This window comes from Amphimedon queenslandica, unplaced genomic scaffold, assembly GCF_000090795.2.
Source record: "Amphimedon queenslandica unplaced genomic scaffold, v1.1 AMPQUscaffold_13192, whole genome shotgun sequence".
NCBI classification, from domain to species: Eukaryota; Metazoa; Porifera; class Demospongiae; order Haplosclerida; family Niphatidae; genus Amphimedon; species Amphimedon queenslandica.
This window is the reverse complement of record NW_003546572.1, coordinates 36,629-57,111: the sequence shown is the minus strand read 5'-3', so window position 1 is coordinate 57,111 and position 20,483 is coordinate 36,629. Positions and strand designations below refer to the sequence as shown.

At 35.7% G+C, this 20,483-nt stretch overlaps 6 protein-coding genes across 11 annotated transcripts; 2 read left to right on the top strand and 4 right to left on the bottom strand.

Moving 5' to 3' along the window:
• Positions 1-382: 382 nt before the first annotated feature.
• LOC100632759 (anaphase-promoting complex subunit 7-like) lies at positions 383-5,704 on the bottom strand. The gene is made up of 20 exons (XM_020000430.1): positions 5,607-5,704; positions 5,455-5,553; positions 5,325-5,384; positions 5,203-5,283; positions 5,064-5,146; positions 4,982-5,017; positions 4,822-4,935; positions 4,437-4,489; positions 3,830-3,864; positions 3,049-3,141; positions 2,906-2,994; positions 2,723-2,846; positions 2,537-2,594; positions 2,362-2,457; positions 2,027-2,127; positions 1,930-1,974; positions 1,776-1,891; positions 1,477-1,593; positions 674-875; positions 383-567 (listed from the first exon to the last, which is right to left on the bottom strand). The coding sequence occupies exons 1-20, from the start codon at positions 5,688-5,690 to the stop codon at positions 490-492; spliced, it is 1,764 nt and encodes a 587-aa protein (XP_019855989.1). The 5' UTR covers positions 5,691-5,704; the 3' UTR covers positions 383-489.
• A 1,845-nt stretch (positions 5,705-7,549) lies between these two features.
• On the top strand, positions 7,550-9,841 carry LOC100641518 (uncharacterized). Of its 6 annotated transcripts, none has more exons than XM_020000427.1 (12): positions 7,551-7,724; positions 7,786-7,897; positions 7,947-8,040; positions 8,107-8,161; positions 8,205-8,423; positions 8,679-8,863; positions 8,910-9,052; positions 9,116-9,221; positions 9,316-9,413; positions 9,472-9,556; positions 9,597-9,701; positions 9,769-9,841. In XM_020000427.1, exons 1-11 carry the CDS (start codon positions 7,586-7,588, stop codon positions 9,663-9,665), a joined length of 1,305 nt encoding a protein of 434 aa, XP_019855986.1. In that variant the 5' UTR covers positions 7,551-7,585; the 3' UTR covers positions 9,666-9,701; positions 9,769-9,841. The 6 variants fall into 6 exon arrangements, 4 of the variants coding, with proteins under 4 accessions (XP_019855984.1, XP_019855986.1, XP_019855985.1 ...); XM_020000426.1 differs by having other exon boundaries at positions 9,755-9,840; XR_002186084.1 differs by having other exon boundaries at positions 7,550-7,724; positions 9,472-9,701.
• Positions 9,842-9,976: 135 nt separating this feature from the next.
• Positions 9,977-11,474, bottom strand: LOC109584612 (uncharacterized). The gene is made up of 2 exons (XM_020000428.1): positions 11,227-11,474; positions 9,977-11,138 (listed from the first exon to the last, which is right to left on the bottom strand). Exons 1-2 carry the CDS (start codon positions 11,459-11,461, stop codon positions 10,066-10,068), a joined length of 1,308 nt encoding a protein of 435 aa, XP_019855987.1. The 5' UTR covers positions 11,462-11,474; the 3' UTR covers positions 9,977-10,065.
• Positions 11,475-11,514: 40 nt separating this feature from the next.
• LOC109584611 (uncharacterized) lies at positions 11,515-14,945 on the bottom strand. Its single transcript, XM_020000424.1, has 11 exons — positions 14,891-14,945; positions 14,585-14,845; positions 14,248-14,526; positions 14,091-14,198; positions 13,372-14,042; positions 13,222-13,306; positions 13,117-13,167; positions 12,977-13,069; positions 12,814-12,924; positions 12,336-12,764; positions 11,515-12,177 (listed from the first exon to the last, which is right to left on the bottom strand). The coding sequence occupies exons 1-11, from the start codon at positions 14,925-14,927 to the stop codon at positions 11,576-11,578; spliced, it is 2,727 nt and encodes a 908-aa protein (XP_019855983.1). The 5' UTR covers positions 14,928-14,945; the 3' UTR covers positions 11,515-11,575.
• A 28-nt stretch (positions 14,946-14,973) lies between these two features.
• LOC105313885 (pre-mRNA-splicing factor CWC22 homolog) lies at positions 14,974-17,535 on the top strand. Its single transcript, XM_020000414.1, has 9 exons — positions 14,974-15,033; positions 15,084-15,182; positions 15,244-15,275; positions 15,521-15,618; positions 15,671-15,734; positions 15,836-15,899; positions 15,949-16,013; positions 16,073-16,292; positions 17,443-17,535. Exons 1-9 carry the CDS (start codon positions 15,031-15,033, stop codon positions 17,533-17,535), a joined length of 738 nt encoding a protein of 245 aa, XP_019855973.1. The 5' UTR covers positions 14,974-15,030.
• Positions 17,516-20,482, bottom strand: LOC100632504 (splicing factor, suppressor of white-apricot homolog). The gene is made up of 7 exons (XM_020000422.1): positions 20,253-20,482; positions 19,957-20,111; positions 19,529-19,746; positions 18,858-19,435; positions 18,489-18,544; positions 17,738-18,231; positions 17,516-17,670 (listed from the first exon to the last, which is right to left on the bottom strand). Exons 1-7 carry the CDS (start codon positions 20,447-20,449, stop codon positions 17,635-17,637), a joined length of 1,734 nt encoding a protein of 577 aa, XP_019855981.1. The 5' UTR covers positions 20,450-20,482; the 3' UTR covers positions 17,516-17,634.
• Position 20,483: the final 1 nt, after the last annotated feature.

Here is a 20,483-nt window from a genome sequence, read left to right as displayed (position 1 = left end):
CAGCAATAGCTGATCCCTTGATCACTAAAAGGAAACGTTGAAGGAGAGAGGGTCACAGCAGACTCCATTGAGGAAAGAAAACGTTGCAGAAAAGAGAAGGAAAGTATTTCTAGCCTTTGCTGCTATGCCCAAGCAAATTTATAAGCAAGGAGTGCGTGGGTGGTAGCTCAGCCGAGCTATGAATATCATTAACGAGCTATGAATATCGTTATCAGTTTCACTGGGCAACCGTGAAAAGGGAAGGAACCTTTCTCTCCTCTCAAATGAAAGGTGTTCAATACGCGCGAAAAAGCTCCATAGAGAGGGGGAGATGCCCACAACATTATCAACAGGAATTCTTCCACACATCAAAACATCTAATGATCCTCTCACACTCTATTTCTGTTGAGATGATAAACAATAATTACTTAAAAATCACTGTAAACAATATTATAATTGGACACGTAGATGTAATCGTGCATGTTTGTGTCGCTCTATGACTGGTAATGCTCAATAGTCTCCTTCCCCTTCCTCCTCCTCTTCCTCACCAAAATCAAGGACTGGGAAAGCAGAGACATCTCCACCTAACTGTGTACAAACACATCATTAGAGGGGAAGGAGAAAAACATTTATATAAAGTAAAGACAAGAGAGAGGATTAATCTTAAATTATATATACCCGGTATATGACTCACATCTCTTGAAGCAGCTGGTGTTCCTTCGCCAACTTGACCAAACAATATGTCAGATAAATTCTCTTTTGCTTCAGCGGGTTCATTCTCGTCCCCTCCCCCTCTCTCTCCTTCTCTCTCAAATTCCATCAAGGTATCACCAGAAGACATCTTCTCTTGCAGTGAGAGAAGACTAGATACAGCATCATTGAAATCTGGATCCATTCTAAGGAGAAGGAGAGAGAGAGAGATAGGGGGAGGGTGAGAGAGTGGTAGGGGAGTGTTAATTAAGAGGTATAATGGATGGAGAGGAGAGAGAGTGACAGAGAGAAGGAACAAAGATAAATAAAGACAGAGGGAAATAAAGAATGGCCAAGGAGAGACAAAATAAAACCCAGCTGCTAATACAAGGCTTGGGCTCTGTGGTTTTCTGTATATCATTACAATAAATGGACCTGATTCCCAAATTGTCACAAAGTGACAGAAATTGGTAAAGACAAAAATAAGAGTTTGTCACTATATATAAGTACATGTATCCCACTAATAGAAAGGAGAGGTGAAGGTGACATATATATATGTACATACATGTATATACGTGGTAACGTGTTGATGTTAGTTGGTGACATTTGATATCTTCATACTGAAAGTACGTTTAGTGCATCAATAACAACAATAATAAGCTCTGATTCTCAGTTACGTATTTTTTTTAACGAAATGTAGAGAAGCAATCGCCTTTTATTGCATCAAATATTTCACACCTCTCTACCAGCACCGCCCATTTCTCAAACTCCACCCATTTCTCTGGCAATAAGAGCGAAATTGCTAACCTTACAGATATCTCGTAATTCTCCAATGCCTCCACAAAGTGTTTCAAGAATTCGTGGCATTTTGCGAGTTCGTAATACAAAGGCGCTGATTGATGCACCTTCAAAATATCTTTCAACCTACAGGACGTCAACAAAAACAACAAATAAACAAAAAACAATGTAAACAAACAAAAATTCCCTTACACAAAGAGGTGATTGTCTCACAAATTACAAGATAAAATAATGATGGTATTGTTTGTTAATAAATATAAACGTTAAAAAATAATCCCAAAAAATTATAAAAATAATGACTCGCTTACATTTCAATGGCTTTAGGTACAGTTTGGGTTGATTGAGTGAGAGAGTGACAGAGAGCTATGGTGGCTCTGTCAAAAGTCTTATCAAGTTTCACAGCATTCTCAAGACACTTAATGGCCTGGAAAAGAGAATTAAACAAATTCAAACAACACAAACCTTAGCCTCAGTCCCTGGTTTACTAGCTAACACGATGGCTTCAAGCTACAAGAATCAACAAAATAACAACAATTGATTAATTATCCTAGTCACTTACATAGAGCTGCTGTGAAGGGATCTTAATGCTCTTTACAGCTGAGGACATTGTACTGAAGGCAGCTCTGTAACCTCTGCATATCAGGTAGCATCTCAACAAACCTTCAAAAACAACAAACATGATAACAATGATCAAGTAGGCAGAACAAAAGAGACATTATCTTGAATCAATCAACACCCACTAGTGGCTGGTTTATTATTATTAGTGACACGAATGAGCGATTTCGTATGTTTTTTAAATTCACTAAAATTAGTAAACATGCCATTAAAAGAGCAGGTGCTACTATGCACAGTATATGATCATTACTAACAGCTGCTGTTCAGTATGACGCTTACTTTCATATGCTTCAAAGAAAGATGGATCAATCCTAATAGCTTCTTGATAACTAACAATGGCTTCTTCATACTTCTGTCTTGATAGACTTATTGTGCCTGGAAAGAGAGAGAGAGAGAGAGAGGGGGGGGGGGAGAGAGGGGAGGGAGAGCTCAAGTATTAATTTTGTTGAAGTACCTAATAAATATGATTTCTCAGATTTCCCAGCCTCTAAAGAGCTCGTGATGTTATTGATCTAAAAAATGGGTCTAATAAATTTTCATTCCCATACTCAGAATCTCATGCATGCATGTCTCATTCTCAAACTTTCAAACCTCATTCTGTGCATGCACTAACATTAATAACACTATCTATATTTCATACCTTTTGTATCAGTATTTGGACGTGGGTCGCATTTGGCCTCCTTTGTGTCCTGAGGAGTGACCATATCTTCACGACCAGTGGCTGAGGGTGAAGTGATGACACAGCTAATAACTGATCCGCTAACCTGAGAAGAGAGAGAGGGGAGGAGAAGATTGAGAGGAATAGTCTATTAAATTCACCTACTTTGAGTTGGTTGGATTTGATGATTTCGATGACAATAATCTCCCAAAAGTGTCCATGTAGTTGATAACATAAGGATCCTGGACACGGGCCTATCATGAGATTAATTATTAATAAATGAATGATGAGGATTATTTCTGGTTGACTTTTTTAAATAACTCAATGGCTTGGGATTTCTTTAATAATTTCGACATGATCCAACCGATCTGACTGTTATTTTCTGGACTAAGAGTGAAACCCTACAAGAAATGAGGAGATTAAATAAATAATAATAATAATGTATTAAAATATGGAAGTATATACTTCTGACAGAAAACCACATGAAATAGACTTTCAGAATAACAGGTAATTTTAGAAGGGGAACATTCTGGGCCATTTGCCAAAAATATAACCTATCAACGCTGTGCACATGCTCAAAACCACAGCCTAACAAATTAAAACTTTCTATTATTAATCAAAAAAATTTGGCAAAAAAATTATACAAAAATCTCTGAATTAACAAGTACAAGATACATGTACATGTACAATCATCTAATTGTGAATATGAATAGCTATTATAAGAGACTTGATACCGTTTAGTCTACACTGATAATACTCCACATTGGGTTACACCACTATACACATGTATGTACATGTATGCAAACACCACACATTAACTTTCAATTCAAAATGATAAATATGAGGAATATAAGAAAGACTCCAAAATATCATCATTCCAGGAATAATAATGCTAGTTTATTACAACGCCTCCGAAGTTATTAAGTGGTTGGGTGGGAGAGAGAGCAGCTGCCATTAGGATGTGAGATGTAACAGGTAAACAATGGCACTCTCCTTTTATCAAACAATACACAAACCAAACACAAAAGACATTTGGAAACACTGCCGTGAGAGCCTCCATACGTTAGAATCTTTCTAAAAAGTGCTCACCGATTTATTGAGTGTCTCGAAATCTCTCAGAGCATCTGTGAAAGTACAAAGACAAGATAATTAAATATTAAGGATAATTAAATATTAAGTATAATTACTGTATATATTATGTGACTCTTCAATGAGGTGCGAGAATTATAATCATTAATTATTTAATTAATTGTGTGTGCTAGCTTTCCATTTCCAATGAATTCAAGTTGTAAGATTGAAAATGAAGCAAAAAATCCCCTCACATATCAATGAATGTCATTAAGAGAAGAGGGTAATGAATATCTTTAAGATTGAGCCCTCAATGAATATCATTAAAGTCACCCCACCCACCCCCCACTGGAGTGTGGTTCAGTAGAATAGAAAGGGAAGGATTGGAGTGGTTGAGCAATGCACTTTACTTGAAAATGATCAAATACTTCACAGTAACCAGAATATAATATTAATAATAATGAATAAATGTTAATAATTAATAATAATTGGTGGGGAGTAACTAGTAGCTTGTTAAAAATAGAAAAAAATAAATAAGACCATTAGCTCCTAGTTAATATATGCTCCTTAATAACTATGGTTATTAATAACTAGTACTTAATAACTAGCCCCTCCCCCAAACCATTACCTGCATATTGATACAATGATATATTCTCTTGAGCTTTAAGCCAAACACTTAGCCTATAAATAAAATAATATCTACATGCAAGAGTATTAATATTACTATTAGTATTACAGGTATATGTAATGCTAATAGTATTGTGTATTAGGTACAGATTTCCAAGAAGAAGAATCACTTCCCTTCTAAAAGAAACTCTCTTTCTCTCTTTTTCTTTCTGTCTCAATTTCAATATCACAATCACATTGAAAGCATATTAATTATCAGGAGGACAGTCACTCACCCACCACCTCTCTCCCTCCCTCTCTCTCTCTCCCTCCCCCTCTCCCTTTCTCTCTCTCCTTCCCGCTCTCGCTCTCCCTCTCTCTTTCTCTCTCCCTCTCTCCTCCTTTACCAGTTATAAGAAGAAAGAGATGGTGTGTGTTGTCTAAATATGGCCACCAGCTGAGCTAGTGACACTCCTAGAGAAAGCAATGCTGTTACAGCTTCCAAAGCAAATGGACATTTCCTAAGAGACAGTGAGAATGTATGAAGCTACTACAATCAGAGCTTACATTAAAACCATCCGGTAATACATGACAGCATTGTTACTGGAGGAAGAGATAGTTATTATTATATTTAGTACAATTAACGAACTTGTCCTTTTTAAAATTTTGATACAACTTTGCTAAAGCTAATTCAATTTGTATAGTTCTCTGCTTCACTGGAACAGATAATAACTAATAATAAAATAAATAAATAAATAAAATAATTAATTAATACTAGATGCACTTACAGCATGTATGGCATCATCGTATTGTCTTAATTTTAAATAACATTTATAAATACGCCACTGTATTCTACCTTCACTGACGTTCTAATCAAAGAAATGAAAATAAAATTATTTCAAATACAAACCTTAACGTCTGAATCTGATTGGTTGCCTGCTTCAGCAGTAAGAGCCTGACGATAATAGTGCTAAAAGAAAAGATAGAATCCACCCACGTACTTTAATTATTGACCACACCCACCAATAATAATATCTTACCAAGGCCCTATTGTATTGGTCGTCATTGTAGAGGGAGTCTCCATAAGATACTAATAAGAATCTATTTTTAACAGAGCAGTTAAAAACCAACATGTCTGCCTAAAAAAAGGAGGAAAAAAGATGAATTACACAAAATGGATCCTGCCATTAACCAGTAGCTGGGCGCTTTTGTCAAGGCCTAACTGATTGAGAGAATGGAGCTGATCCATCAAGAGAGAAAAATCGACCGCCTCCATTTTTACTCACTTAGCACAGCACGTGGTTTCAGTATACTTCCGGGCATGTGGTTCGGCAGGTCCGCATTCTCTGGCCCAGGGTCACACCCATACATTAAGATTATCCAGTACATGTTACCAAGCAACGAATTACGTCAGGCGGGATCAGAACAGAAGAGAAGGAAGAAGCACGAGGTAGCCATTGCCTCTCTTACTCTCTCTCTCTCTCTCTCTTTCATCAGGTTTTATTATTCTCTATTGATAGCCTTCTCTCTCTTTTTCTCTTAGTAGGTTTGCTGGAAAGAGACAGACAGGTTACTGTGTCCTGTATGTACAAGCTTGTTGTACATTCTTTATGTAGGGAGGAGCCATGACTTGTTACTGTCTGGAGTACAGGATAATTAATGAGATAAGTTAATACACACACACACACACAGTGTTCCTGTATATGAGTGTGTGATGAATAATGGAGGGAATAGTTTATCTAAGTGTCAGTTGGTAAAGACAATGAGCAAAGCAAGAGTGAGAAATACATGTAATGGGGAAAAACGAGTGGTTTTGCTCTTTGCCTTTCCACTGGCATTTTGGTAACATTCTCACTTTATTCCTTCACACATTCACGTGTTATTTATTATCATTTTTATTATTATTATTATTATTATTATGGGGTTATTATTTCATTATTAGTACTATTAGTATCTTATTGTTAATACATGACAGTTCAATTCATATCTTTTGTACTTTCAGGTTGCTCCTATCAATGGATCAAAGACAGTTTTCTGTTGGTTAATACGCACAGTATCATGTACATGTACATCCTTATATCTAACATGTATTCTATTTTCCTTTCTTTAAGCTGGATTGACTCAAACAAGCTAGTCTTCTTCAACATCAAGTCCCAGTCTTCAGCGTATGGTAACAATGTATCTATTGCATGCTAATACCTTGATTACAGTGCTAATAATAAATGGTTCATTCCGCTATTCACCCCATTACATGTACTAAAGCACTGTCCCTATTGATCTTTACTTATTCTATTGTTTAAACATTTTTCTGTTTTATTTCTGCACAGGACGATGTTCTCTGGATGGGCTCAGGATCAAGCCTAAAGTTGGTTGAGTGTGAGGTAGAGTGAGAGTTAATAATGTATAATTGTGCATGTACAATATAACCCACATGTTCCACCCCTCTCTCCCACCCCCCACTTTAGTAGGCCTGACTGTTCTGGATCTGGATCTGGAGTCAGGATCAAGCCTAAAGTTGGTTGAGTGTGAGGTAGAGTGAGAGTCAATAATGTATATTCTGTACATTACCTAATCCACATGTTCCACCCTTCTCTCCCACCCCCCTCCCTTAGCTAGGCTCCGGCTCCTGTCCCTGGACCGGCCCTGGATGGTAAGGATTGATTGCATGTTCTCTGTTATTACATGTAATGGGGTGAATAGCGGAATGAGCCTATAGTTCAAATTAAAAAATTTAATTTAAGCCAATTTTAAAATGTGTATTTTCGGTGAGCATGCAAGCTTTTTAAGTTAGTGTGTTTTTGAAATATTTTTTTAATAAAAAAATTTGTATAATGCGGTTAATTAATTGAGTTATTAAAGGCGTGGCTTGTGAATTATAACCACACCCCTAGGTCAAAATGAAGTAGGTGGGGCTATGGGTTTGGTTAGTGGGTGTGCCTATAGTATTATGGGTGTGGCTGTGGTTATAGTGAAGCACCAAACATACATCAACCTTAGCTCTAGCAGTAAATATCTATAACAATCATAACTGAAAATTTTCAGTCATTTTACGTTTTGAAAATCCATAGCTGCGGTAAAATCTCGCCGGAGTAATCATAAAAGTATTCCAAAGTAGTCTTTAATAACCAGCCACACCAATTCTCACTGCTCACGTGATCTTCTACTGTGAATATGGCGGCCGCTAAGTCTCGTCGAGCAAACAAGCAGCAACAGCAGCGAGCAGCTGCTAATACAGCAGAATCAATCTCGATGACAACCAATGAGAAAATATTGAAAGAATGTCATGATCTTTATGTAACAGAGAAAAATGGTATTTTTATTTTATAAAGAATAATAATTATGTATACATATTATATATTCATTTTTGATAGGTCTCATTGCTTTAGGCAAAGAAGTAGATTACCCTCTCGTTCCTCCTCGTAAGAAAATTACTGTATTACTCATCGGGAATCATTCAGCTGGAAAAAGCTCATTTATTAATTGGTGGGTGTGGTTTGGCATCGTTATTCTTCATTTTATGTTGTCCATGTAGGTACATTGAGGAACATGTTCAGAAGACGGCAGTTGCCATAGAAACGCAGGGTTTCTCGATTGTGACTAGCGGAAAGAAGAGAGAGTCCCTCACAGTAAGGATGGGGTATAAAAATTAACGGGCAATCAGTATTATTTTTAATGGGCAATCATTTTATTAGGGAAATGCAACTCTTCATCTGTTTCCACAATTCAGAGAACTATCAGAGATTAATGGTTAATAATAATAATAAGTTATAATAATAATTCTTATTTCCAGGTGTGGTTGACTACCTCAGTACGGAGGTAGCCACATCAAAACAAAAGAGGTTTCCATTTGTCACGTTTATCGATACCCCTGGACTCGTCGACGGTGACATGAAGTACCCGTTTGACGTGGAGAAGACGCTTATCTGGTTAGGAGAAATGGCCGACCTTGTGTTTGTGTTTTTCGATCCTCTGGGACAAGCATTGTGTAGAAGGACACTTGATATTGTTGGTAGGTATGGAGTCAGACTTCCTCTCCTCTTCCTCTGTCTTTCCTTCAGCTCTTCCTTCATTACATACTACCTCATATCATGTTGTTTTCACATTGTGTACATGTACATATTATTATTGCAAGTAGACCAACAAAGTAATGATTATTCTTTTTGAAAATGCACCGTAAATTGGCTTAATAGAAGAATAAAATAGTATTTTCTTTAAATTCACAAAATTAGCAGAGTAAAAGTACTTACTGTATCTCTCTCCCTAGAGTGTCTCAATGCAAAACATCCTGAGAGAATCAAGTTCTATCTGAGTAAAGCGGACACAGCTGGTACTCAAGGGGACAGACAGCGTGTCCTAATGCAGATCACTCAAGAACTGTGCAAAAGACAGGGTCTGAACAGGGCCGGGTTTGACATGCCGACCATCTTCATACCATCACTGACAGAGAAGGTTTGAGACAATGGAAACAGTATTTATTGCATTGTTACGTTTACAGACAACTTGTGATAATCACATTGATGAAGTCTGTGAGACCATCACTAAAACTATTGACAGGAATATACAAAATACACTCAATACATTGGAGAAAGACGCTGCAACAATCTCATCACTCTTCCATGACAAACTAAACAAAGACAAGTTAGAGAGAGAGAGAGAGAGAGAGATGAGTTGAGGATTGTCCCTTTTTTATTTTTATATTAGGGAAACCAATCAGCTTAACATGAAGGCAAGGTGTAGATCATTCATAGTGTGGTTCTTTGCTTTGCTTTTTCCAGCTATTTATGCTTATTATGCTGCCAAGAATTGGGTAAACAAAGCATAGTACTACATGTACACATACAATATGTTTAATTAATTGTGTGGGTGGCATGAATTAATAGTATTAATAATTTTATTTTTAGGACTCGGTTGACAAGATCAATATGAGTGATTTATATTACTTACTCGGATTTAGTCTCATAAGTTTAATAATATTTGTTATTGGCTGTAAAATGTACAGGTATGATTTACTAACAGTATCCTAATAGTGCACTAAGAATATACCAATAATATACTAGGATTAAACGTGCTATGAGTAAGAAGGAGAGAGCTCGTGTCCAAGAGATAATTGCTTACATTGATAATACTGTCAAAACGAAAAAAGTAAATGCAATATGTTTTGCCATTTTGATTTTCTTTGTAGTCCTCTTCGTATCAAGATTATTTAAGTCAAAGTGTGTCTGGTATTGACATGCTAAATGAGAAATATTAAATCTTTTTAAATAAGTTTTTATCGGAGCATGAAAAGGTAGAAAATTTGAACTTCTCTGTGATTTTAGAAGATATTGAAAATTTTTGAAGACTTTATTTAATAGATATTTGACATCACAAACTTCTAAAGATATTAAATTATTTTTGATTTAATGTTGACAGATCATGTAGCACAAGCATCTTGCTCAAAATTGGGTGTACTATACCACAGTACAGGTATTTTGTCACAAATGCCTCAGAGAGAATTCTCCATTTTTATTACATTTTCTGATGCATAATTGCATATACACATACTTTTGTTGTATAGAAAGTTTGAACTGATCAATCAAAATAAAATTTTTTACAAAATTTTAAAATTTACTCAAATCAATTGTATATAGATAATGCATTAGTTGATGATATCAAATGTTATCACCAGCCCATGAGGCGTGGTGCAATATGTAATTGAATCCATTCTTACTATCAGTCTCACCTCTCTCTCTCATGATGTAATTTGAGAAGGTGGAGTGAGGAGATGGGAGGAACAGCTCTGCTCTTATGCACACTATCTGTTCATACATTCCCATCACATCTTTCCTCATTCGTTTATGTACGTGAGACAAGTCAATAAAATCTGTAAAATTTGATGCAAAGTATAATTTAAAGCCGGCCTCAGTGAGTGGCTCAAACCATTTTAAATTTGTCTCATCTGTAGCGACATATATGGGCGTGTCTCTGGTGAAGTCATTATTTAGCATTTCTAGTATCCAGTGGCCTGCTGTGAGACTTCCTGATATATGCTTTATTCTACGCACATGTAACGCATTATAACTACCAAGCTTTGTTCTCACTGCATCAGCTAATTGGTGATAAGTGGATTTATAATGAACGTATTCCTTTATCCATTCTCTTGCTTGTAGTGCTTTCCGATACTCCATAAACCGTAGTTCAATTCCAAAAAGACATCCTTCAATGAAGTATATAACATCAGAGCTATCATTAGCTAAATCAGATACATATCTTATGATAGGTTTTTCATGCTGTAATACAAACTCCGCCTGCTCTTCTTTGCATTTGTCCCTCCAGTCCTTCCTTGAAGTATAGATCTGTTTTGTCAGTAGTCCTACCTCTGCTTGGTTTAATGGCCGACGATCCAACCAATACCCATAGCCTAAGCTGTGACAGATATGTCTCCACTTGGTATCTTGTGAAAAATAATTCTGAATGAATTGTGAATGAGAGCTGTTTATTTCTGTAACTGGAACTAGTTTAGACATTAATTTCAAGTCGAGGACATTTGAGAGTGGCATTAGAGTTGAGGCTGCCATCTTGTTGTATGTGATGTATCCAAAGCGATTGTTTGGTGGTAGTTCTCTCTCCATCTTCTCACCTAAAGAGTGAGAGGAAATTGGATGCACTATTAGTGTCCGGTTGAGGATCTTGGCAAATAATAAAGCCATTTCTATTACTATCCTCTGATTATTCCATCCATTACCTACAGGAGAAGAGAAGTACAATTTTGAAATGATTCAAAAATCAATAGGAGGGAAAAAGAATAAAGGCTGCACATGATGTATACATACCTGGTGGTTGGTATGAAATGTATCCATTAGTGGTTAGTAATGGTTGCTGCTGGGTGTCTTGGTTTATTGTCAGTTGGTCTTGTGTCTGTAGTCCAAGGCTTACCTTCACTGTTGTTGCTGGACCAGTCAATTGTTGAAGGACATCATTATATTTTATAAAGTAAACAGTATATACTAATACTAGTATAAGACTAAGGGAGACAGTGTAGAGGAGTAGCTTGCTGTATACACCCATTCAAAATAAATAGGTGGAGAACTGAGGGAAGGTAGCCTATAAGTTGTATTGAATTACAAATCATAAGTCTATATTACACATTTTAACTGTTTCAAAAAATTTGAAATTAACAGGCTAATAAAATTTCAGCACTGGTAGAAGATAATTATAATTTTTAGTACAGTATCCTTTGTGTTTTTTGTCTATTTCAAGTGTCCTCATACTCTTATTAACTTGTAGTGACTGGAAAATGAGCTCCAGTGATTCCAATGACAATTGTGTTCCATCTAGATACATTACAGACAGTGTTGAGGTAGTGCAGATGAGATGTACAAGAGCTGGTGCACTAGCAGAAGTGATGAGTGGATTACCATGTAAATCTAATGAATTGAGTGTAGTGTTATGTTGAAGAGCTTGACAGATACTAATAACTCCTTTATCACTAATGGAATGATTAGCAATAGCTAGATGCTCCAGTGCTTCATTATCAGTCAGTAATTCACACAGGTACTTAATACAGTCAATAGGTAGTGGTGAATAACTTATGGCAAGATTTATCAGTGTTGATTTATGATGGATTAGTGATGGCAGTAGAATTAATGCACTGATAGGACATAACCAGTGAATGGATAATATTGTCTTATTAAATTTTTTAATGAAGTTTCTACATTGATCTGGAGATGGATGGTGAAAAAATGCATAATAATCTTTATATTCTGCTGTATTGTTCTTAAACCCTAAATGGTTAAGAACCAAAAGGCAAAAATTTTTGTGACATTAAGTTAAATTATATATACACACTGTTCAAAAAGCAAGGGTTGCTCAAAAACAACTTTAAAATTATTGAATAATATTATTGCTGTGTATACAATCCTAACTTTGTGGCACAACTTACCTTTTTCATAATGATGCTTGTCATATCTCAGTGCATTTAACAAAATAGGATCATTATCAAGACACTCTAAAAAAAGAAATATTTTCTCATCATCAGTATGAGCACCATTCTTTATTTTCTGGAGAATAGGAAGAGACACTTCTTGCTCCACCATTATAAACTGATATAGCTGAAGTGTCTCTAACATAGACTGAAGATGACTATGAGGAAAGAAAAATCCAACTTCAAGACCAGATTGTAAAATTTTTATATTAAAAGTTGAAGCTCCAGTTAAGAGATAATGGTAATGGGTCTCCAGTTTTTCTCCTTCTTTAATTGTGAGATTACCGCCACTAGTTTCATCAATTCTATGATAATCAAAACGAACTATAAGAATATCTTTTGCCATTGGCAGCACTTTTGACAGCGGAGATGTAGACTGATCCTTCTCTGTAATAATTAATTAATCAACTGATAATATAGGCTATTACTAACATACTTGATGGTACACTGCTTGAGTCAGCTTTTTTTATTTGACTCATCAATTTGTGATTTATTTTTTCTAATAATGTAATCTCATCTCTATTTCTCAGTAATAATTCCTTTTGTCCTGTGATAGATATGTGCATATAAGTATAACAGAATAGAATATGTATATATACCTGATCTATGTCTGAGAATTAATTGTTCAAGATCATGTAGTTTTGATTTAAATACTTTTCCTATATCAAGTAACTTGAATCTCATTTCAGAATCTACATACAAATAAAAATTTATATAAATGACACATCAAGACTATTACTTTGTCTATTCCTCAAGTATTTTAGTCTTTTCTCTTGATCAGCAATTGATTCTGTACAATAATTGTTAATAGTATTACACATTAGTGAAGTACACATGTGCATACCTTTTCTGTCTTTGTAAAAAACAATCAGTTCTTGTATTTCAGTATCAAACATTTCATTATCTCCTTCAAAACATAATTTTAAACTCTATGACAATGAAAGACACGAAATTTTATTAAATTATTTAGCATGTTAAAAATCATGAAATATACCTCGTGATTTTTGCTATTATAGCAGATGCAGTGTCCAATGGTCAGCTCCATTAAACTGAATTGTTTTATTAGAATAGGAAGGTTCTCTTGTACTCTTAAGATTAGTACACTCATTAAATGTTGAGGAGCATAGCAGATGATAATGATGGAGTTGTCAGGACATATAACTTGAACAATGACTCTCTTCCCCAAGTCAGCAAATGCTTTTTGAAGCAGAAGACGAATATCATTGAGTGAATGCTCATCTGGTTTCCAATCTAGTACAAATCGAATGGTTTCACATGTGAGGGTGCTGTTAGTGGATAGCCTTTTATTGAGTAATGAATCGAGAGGGATTTTTGAACAAAATTGCTTGACGACTTTTTTGTATTCTGTGATTAACTCTTCAGCTCCGTCTATCTTATAGAATTCAGTAATATCTTCTACAGCTGCTATATTGATGATATTACACTTTGTCAAGGCAACATTCATTGCACTTTGTACAGAATCAGCAACAGAAAGCTGTGATTCCAATTCTGGATAGCACTGCTGAAGAAATGTTTTAAAAGTGTTAAGTGATGAGATTTTTTCATCAACTAGTTCAAGAACTTTAAAACGAAATATTCCAAAGTTGCCTCTCATTTTATCAAAGGAATACTGATGTTCAGCTTGCAATAATTCAACTGAAATGACTAGAATGATTTTAATAATAATAAATTATGATGATGATGAGAATATACCTGTTCCTAGTGGGTTTGTCACTTTCTCCACTTCCTTAGTAGCAGAAGCACTGGATGCACTAGGACTAGGCTCTGGCGAGTTCAATTCAGGAGCAAAAGTTTGTTTACCTTTAAAAATAATAATAACATTATTGATTGTGCAAATAAATATACATACAATCTTTAATCATGTCATTAGCAATAGAGACTCCCTCTTTTGATTTCATTATAATGTGACCCAACTTTATCAATTTCCTGTTGTCCTCAACCACATTGATAAGTATTTCATTCAATAGTATATCTCTTGTGAGTCGGCTGCCACATCCTTCAATTCTCTTTTGTGATTCTTCCATTATCAATCCCTCAGTGTACAACAACTGAATAGAACTGATACTAAAAACTATGCTTGATATTCTACTGCTATAATGCTGTAATATCTGACTAGCAGGATCACAATCTATAAAAAAGATTAGAATTAAGTAAAGTCATACATATCTAGCTTTATAATTATTTACATTTTTTACGAATGTGTTCAGCAGCAGCTCGATCCAACTCCTCTAAAGCACTGGCCAGCATTTCCCAAGTACGAACTGAACTCGAGTTTAACCACAGGCTCAAACATTCCATCAAGCGCTCAGAGTTGCTGTCATTATCCTTTTTTATGCTCTTGAGGTCAGGATATTGAAGTCCCAGTTTCAATCCCAAATTTAACCAATCAGCATCAGAGAACTTCCCACTTTTCAAAGCATCTCTGACCAGCTGCAGGTGACTTATATCTGTAGAGACCATTGTAAACCATTAGTGGCAGTACTGTCTCTTACCTAAAGAAAGAAGAAACGAACCCTCACAAGATGCCATTCCAGCAACTAGCCAGCCCCACCCTTTAGGTTAATTTGGGTGTGGTTCTAAATTTTCGCAAATTTTACGTAGCTCCGTATACTACTTAAAAACTCGGTTTAAAATGGTAGGATGAATTAATTTTATTTTCTATTCTGTTCTTTCTCTTTCTCTTAGGCTACAGCAGTATTACCAGCAAGACATGACTCTTATGAAAGTTACTACAGTGAAGAAGAAGATGACAACAGAATAAGAAGCACTGTAACAGCTTTAAAAGTAAGACTATTTTAATTAATTATATACATATGTAATTAATAATAACTCTTTTTCTCTTTAGCAACCAGAGAAAAGAAAGAGATCACCATCACCGTAAGATATTATTGTATAGGCGGTAATTTGGAGGGAAACTTTTGGCATTTTGATAGCCATTTGTTAAAATTAAATGCACCATTTTAAACCATTATGCAGTACATGCTCAATGGCCCATGGCCATGAATTTTTCAAATTGAAACTTACCAATCACTAAAAAATTTGCAATCCTCAAAACTTCATCCCCCCAATTTACATTATAGTTAATTAGTAGTTATTAGTGGGTGTGGTTTTCATTAATACAGTGACACAAGAGAAGATGCATCAAGAGATGATGATGGTGCCAGTGAGTGGGTGGAGAAGAAGAGAAAGAAAGACGATGACTCCATTCTAACAAAGACAGGTGGGTGTAGCTTGTATTATTGCAACCTACGTTTATTAATTAATTAATGTAGGCGGAGCTTATATCCCACCAGCTAGACTAAGAATGATGCAAGCACAGATAACAGACAAGACCAGGTATAGAAATTATATTTTAAAATTATTATTTATTTATATTTTATTTTCTCTCTCTCTCTCTCTCTCTCTCTCTCTCTCTCTCTCTCTCTCTCTCTCTCTAGTGCCCCATATCAAAGAATGGCTTGGGAGGCTCTTAAAAAGAGTATTAATGGTCTCATTAACAAGGTACGTACAATCAAATGACTGTCACATGATCACAGACACACCTCCTTAGGTCAACATATCAAATATTGCTGACATTGTGAGAGAATTGTTCCAGGAGAATATTGTGCGTGGGCGGTAAGTGTATTTATACTCTAATTATTCAATTTCGATATTATTTGTGTTCTTTTTATTAGAGGATTATTGGCACGATCAGTAATATCAGCTCAGTCTGCCTCGCCTACTTTTACTCACGTCTATGCGGCACTGGTGGCTATAATTAATACAAAGTTCCCTCAGATCGGAGAACTCATTGGAAAGAGACTCATCATTACCTTTCAGAGGGCGTTTAAAAGGAACGACAAGAAGATTTGTTTATCATCAGTGAGATTCATAGCCCATTTGGTCAACCAACAGGTGAATATAATAATAATAATAATACTTTAATCACCTCCAAATTTTATTACATTTTCTGATACATATTGACGTCCTTATGCTGTGTAGAAAGTTTGAGCTGATTCCGACTTTAATTTTTCAAGTTTTAGCCATTTTAAGAAAACGTCAAAAATCTGAAAAATACCCAAGGCTATAGTCCATGGTTTTTTCCAAAAAATGGCTCCGAAATCACCCCCAATTTTTATTACATTTTCTGATACATATTGATGTCCTTATGCTGTGTAGAAAGTTTGAGGTGATTCCAACTTCAATTTTTCAAGTTACGGCCATTTTAAGAAAACGTCAAAAATCTGAAAAATACCCAAGGCTATAGTCCATGGTTTTTTCCAAAAAATGGCTCTGAAATCACCCCAAATTTTTATTACATTTTTTGATACATATTGATGCCCTTATGCTGTGTAGAAAGTTTGAGCTGATTCCAACTTTAATTTTTCAAGTTACGACCATTTTAAGAAAATGGCAAAATTCTGAAAAATACCCTGTACTATATAGCCCATGGTTTTTTCCAAAAAATGGCTCCGAAATCACCCCAAATTTTTATTACATTTTCTGATACATATTGATGTCCTTATGCTGTGTAGAAAGTTTGAGGTGATTCCGACTTTAATTTTTCAAGTTACGGCTATTTTAAGAAAATGCCAAAATTCTGAAAAATACCCTGTACTATAGCCCATGGTTTTTTCCAAAAAATGGCTCCGAAATCACCCCAAATTTTTATTACATTTTCTGATACATATTGATGTCCTTATGCTGTGTAGAAAGTTTGAGGTGATTCCGACTTTAATTTTTTGAGTTACAGCCATTTTAAGAAAATGCCAAAATTCTGAAAAGTACCCAAGGCTATAGCCCATGGTTTTTTCCAAAAAATGGCTCCAAAATCACCCCAAATTTTTATTACATTTTCTGATACATATTGATGTCCTTATGCTGTGTAGAAAGTTTGAGGTGATTCCGACTTTAATTTTTTGAGTTACAGCCATTTTAAGAAAATGCCAAAATTCTGAAAAATACCCTGTACTATAGCCCACGGTTTTTTCCAAAAAATGGCTCCGAAATCACCCCAAATTTTTATTACATTTCCTGACACATATTGATGATATCTCAATGGCAGGTTGATATGCTTTATGAGTTAGAGAATGACCTGAAGGAGCTCTCATTTTATGCAGTTGAAACTAACGACACGATTGAAATTCACACCATTTAAAAACATCATGTGGTAATTGTATCATCATTATGATATTAATAAAATTGAACAGTGATATTACACAGTACAAAAGATAAATTATTATCATTATTATTATCATCATCTCAGCATGGCTTTAACTGTTGTTAAAAATTTCTAAACAGAGAGAGAGAGAGAGAGAGAGAAAAAACATCGAAATTATGACCATCGTTATTCTTCTTACCTTAAACTCATTGTCAACTTGACCGGACATGTCTAGCTTCTGTTTTTTGACACTCCTTCTCTCCTCCTCTCTACTGATACCATCATCATCTTTATCATCATAATGAAGGTCGACCACTCCACCAATAGGAAGCTGCAGTGTTGAGACTGGCTTACTGGCAACCTTAAAACTAACGCTTCCTTGAGAATTCAAAGACTGTATGTTAGCCGGTTTGGATCTCTCAATCTCTTCAGTTCTAGTCTCAACTTTATTCTTGTAATACAAGTTAAACTGGTTCCACGGGTGTAAGAAGTCGAATCTTCGATCGTCGACGTGTTTTAGGATCACGGTCCTTTGAAAGTCTCTTCCATTCTTAGCGACATATTCTGCAGTCCTGTCCACTATTGGCTGGAGATCTGGAGGGGGAGGGGGAGGACCAACTGTGTACAGTTTAGATGCTTCAAGGTAGGCAGTCATCAGGTCATAACCAGAATATGTAGCAGGAGGATTAGCATCTATTATTAGGATGAAGGAGTAAAATTATAATTTGCAAATTAAAAATTATTTGTAAAGTTAATATACAAGTAAATGCACAAAATTAGTAATTGTACATATACTAAAAATTATTAGTGACACTTAAATTCAGCATTTTAAAAGATCCTAAATTTACTAGTCAATTAAATACATGTAGAACAATCATGACTTTACAGAAACTTCATATGTACATGTAGATGTACACCATCAATCATTCATTATGTTATGAAGTTCTTACTTGTCGTGTTAGTCTCATTGTCAGTTTGGATGCTCCTTGTAGCCTCTCCTTTCTCTCTGTAAGACAATTGAGAGAGAAGAAAAGAGATCTTTAATACATAATGAATATGAACGACATTAATATGCTCTTATAATGGCTACACAGTGATCAGGAGAGACACATCATTTATAACATGATGCAGTAACAGTAAGTTCCTGGAAGATTTCGTGATATACTTACTAATCTCTTTTAACTGACGTTTGGAACTGAGGTTTAATGTCCTGCTAATAATTCATTGATAATAAATTAATAATAATGATAATGATCATAGGAGAAGAGATAAAATCAATATTTGATAAATTAAGATTTAAATTCGAAATTTTTACTCACTTTGTTTCTGTCGTTTCCACAGTTGCGGTCGTTTCCATGGTTACAGTCGGAGCAGAATTTATGCTTATTTTAGAAAGTGATATCACCGATGTATTGGGAGTGGTGGTAGGTGTGGTTTTGGGTGTGGCTTTTGTTGCCGACAATACCAAGACAGGCCTCAACAATGGATGAAGTTCAGTGCCTTCTTGTTCAACAGTATCATCATTACCATCATCATCAGAGTAAGCAGGGACAATGGAGTCCCACTTGCGTTTAGACCTCTTCTTTCTCTCTCCCTCCTTCTCTCCTTTATCCTCTTCCTCCTCTTTCACCTTTTCTCCTTCAGCAGGTGGTGTGTCTCCATTTTCTTTCGTCTGATTATTATTATTGTTTTGTGAAGGAGGAGGAGTGTAGGAGCCACTACTGATTGCGTGTAGCAGCTGCTTATAATACGGGAACAGTCTGTCGTCATGATGAAGGAAGGAGAACCGAGGATTGTACTTTTGTTTTGTTTTTATTATAATCTCCATTTGCTGTCCTTGAGTGCTCACGAATTTAGCAGTGTGTTCAATAATGGACTGGAACTTCTTTGAATAAGGCTGGAGAAAAGAGAGAGAGAGAGAGAGGGAGAGAAAGAGAAAGAGAGAGAGAGAGAGAAGGATAAGAGAATACTGATATTACCCGTTACTCACCCTCTCTATATAAAAAGGTATTTCAAGACCAGGTGGATCGTAGTACATGTCCCGCTCATCCTCCACAACATCAACAGTGAGAGTCGGAGGGTGTTCAATGAGCTCAGGACCAGCTGGAACTAGTGAAGAGGTCCCGCCCTCCCTCTCATTATTGTTATAAGAATAACCAACGGCAGAATATGAGGACTTCACTGCATGACTGTCCACAGCTTCTCTTTCTGTCAACAAGAAATAAAGTCAAGCTTTTATTGACTGCACTACATGTAACTTTAGTGAATTTAAAGATATAAGTAATGTATAATCAGAAAATGTAATAAAATGATAAATTCTCTCCTTTTCATTTTTGAAAAAATTTGGCCTGAGACCATGTACTATAGTACAGGGACTTTGGTCTGATTTTTGATCAACTTTAAAAATGCACAGCTTACCTAGGTCTTCTTCTAGTACATCAGTCCCTAGTGCTAGATACCTCTCCTCGTCTAACTGTGCCTCTAGAGACTCTTCTGTCTCACTCAGTCGATGAGGAAGACTTGGTTTAATACCAAACTGAGACTTATCGTCAAAGTGATTCCTAATATCATATCTGAAGAACAACCCACAACGATAAATCATAGATAATAGCAAGAAAATGATAAATCACCAACAATAAATCCCACTATACAGTAATACAGTGTATCCATATGCTGTACTGCTGATACAATATCCTATAATTATATATACATACCTGTCCACCATTAGAGACGAATCTCCCATCCAGGGTATTAGCATGGACCCGCTATTCTCCAGCTCTGCTTTAACGTCATCTCTATACAGCTTACACTGATAGCCAAATACCATCAGGTCCTCCAGGCTATCTCCTTCTTCTTTCTTCTTTGAACGAGACGAGCCTCCCTTTTCAAACGGGCCCATAAGAATGGACATTTTGAATCACGTGATCATACTCCTTACATTGTTT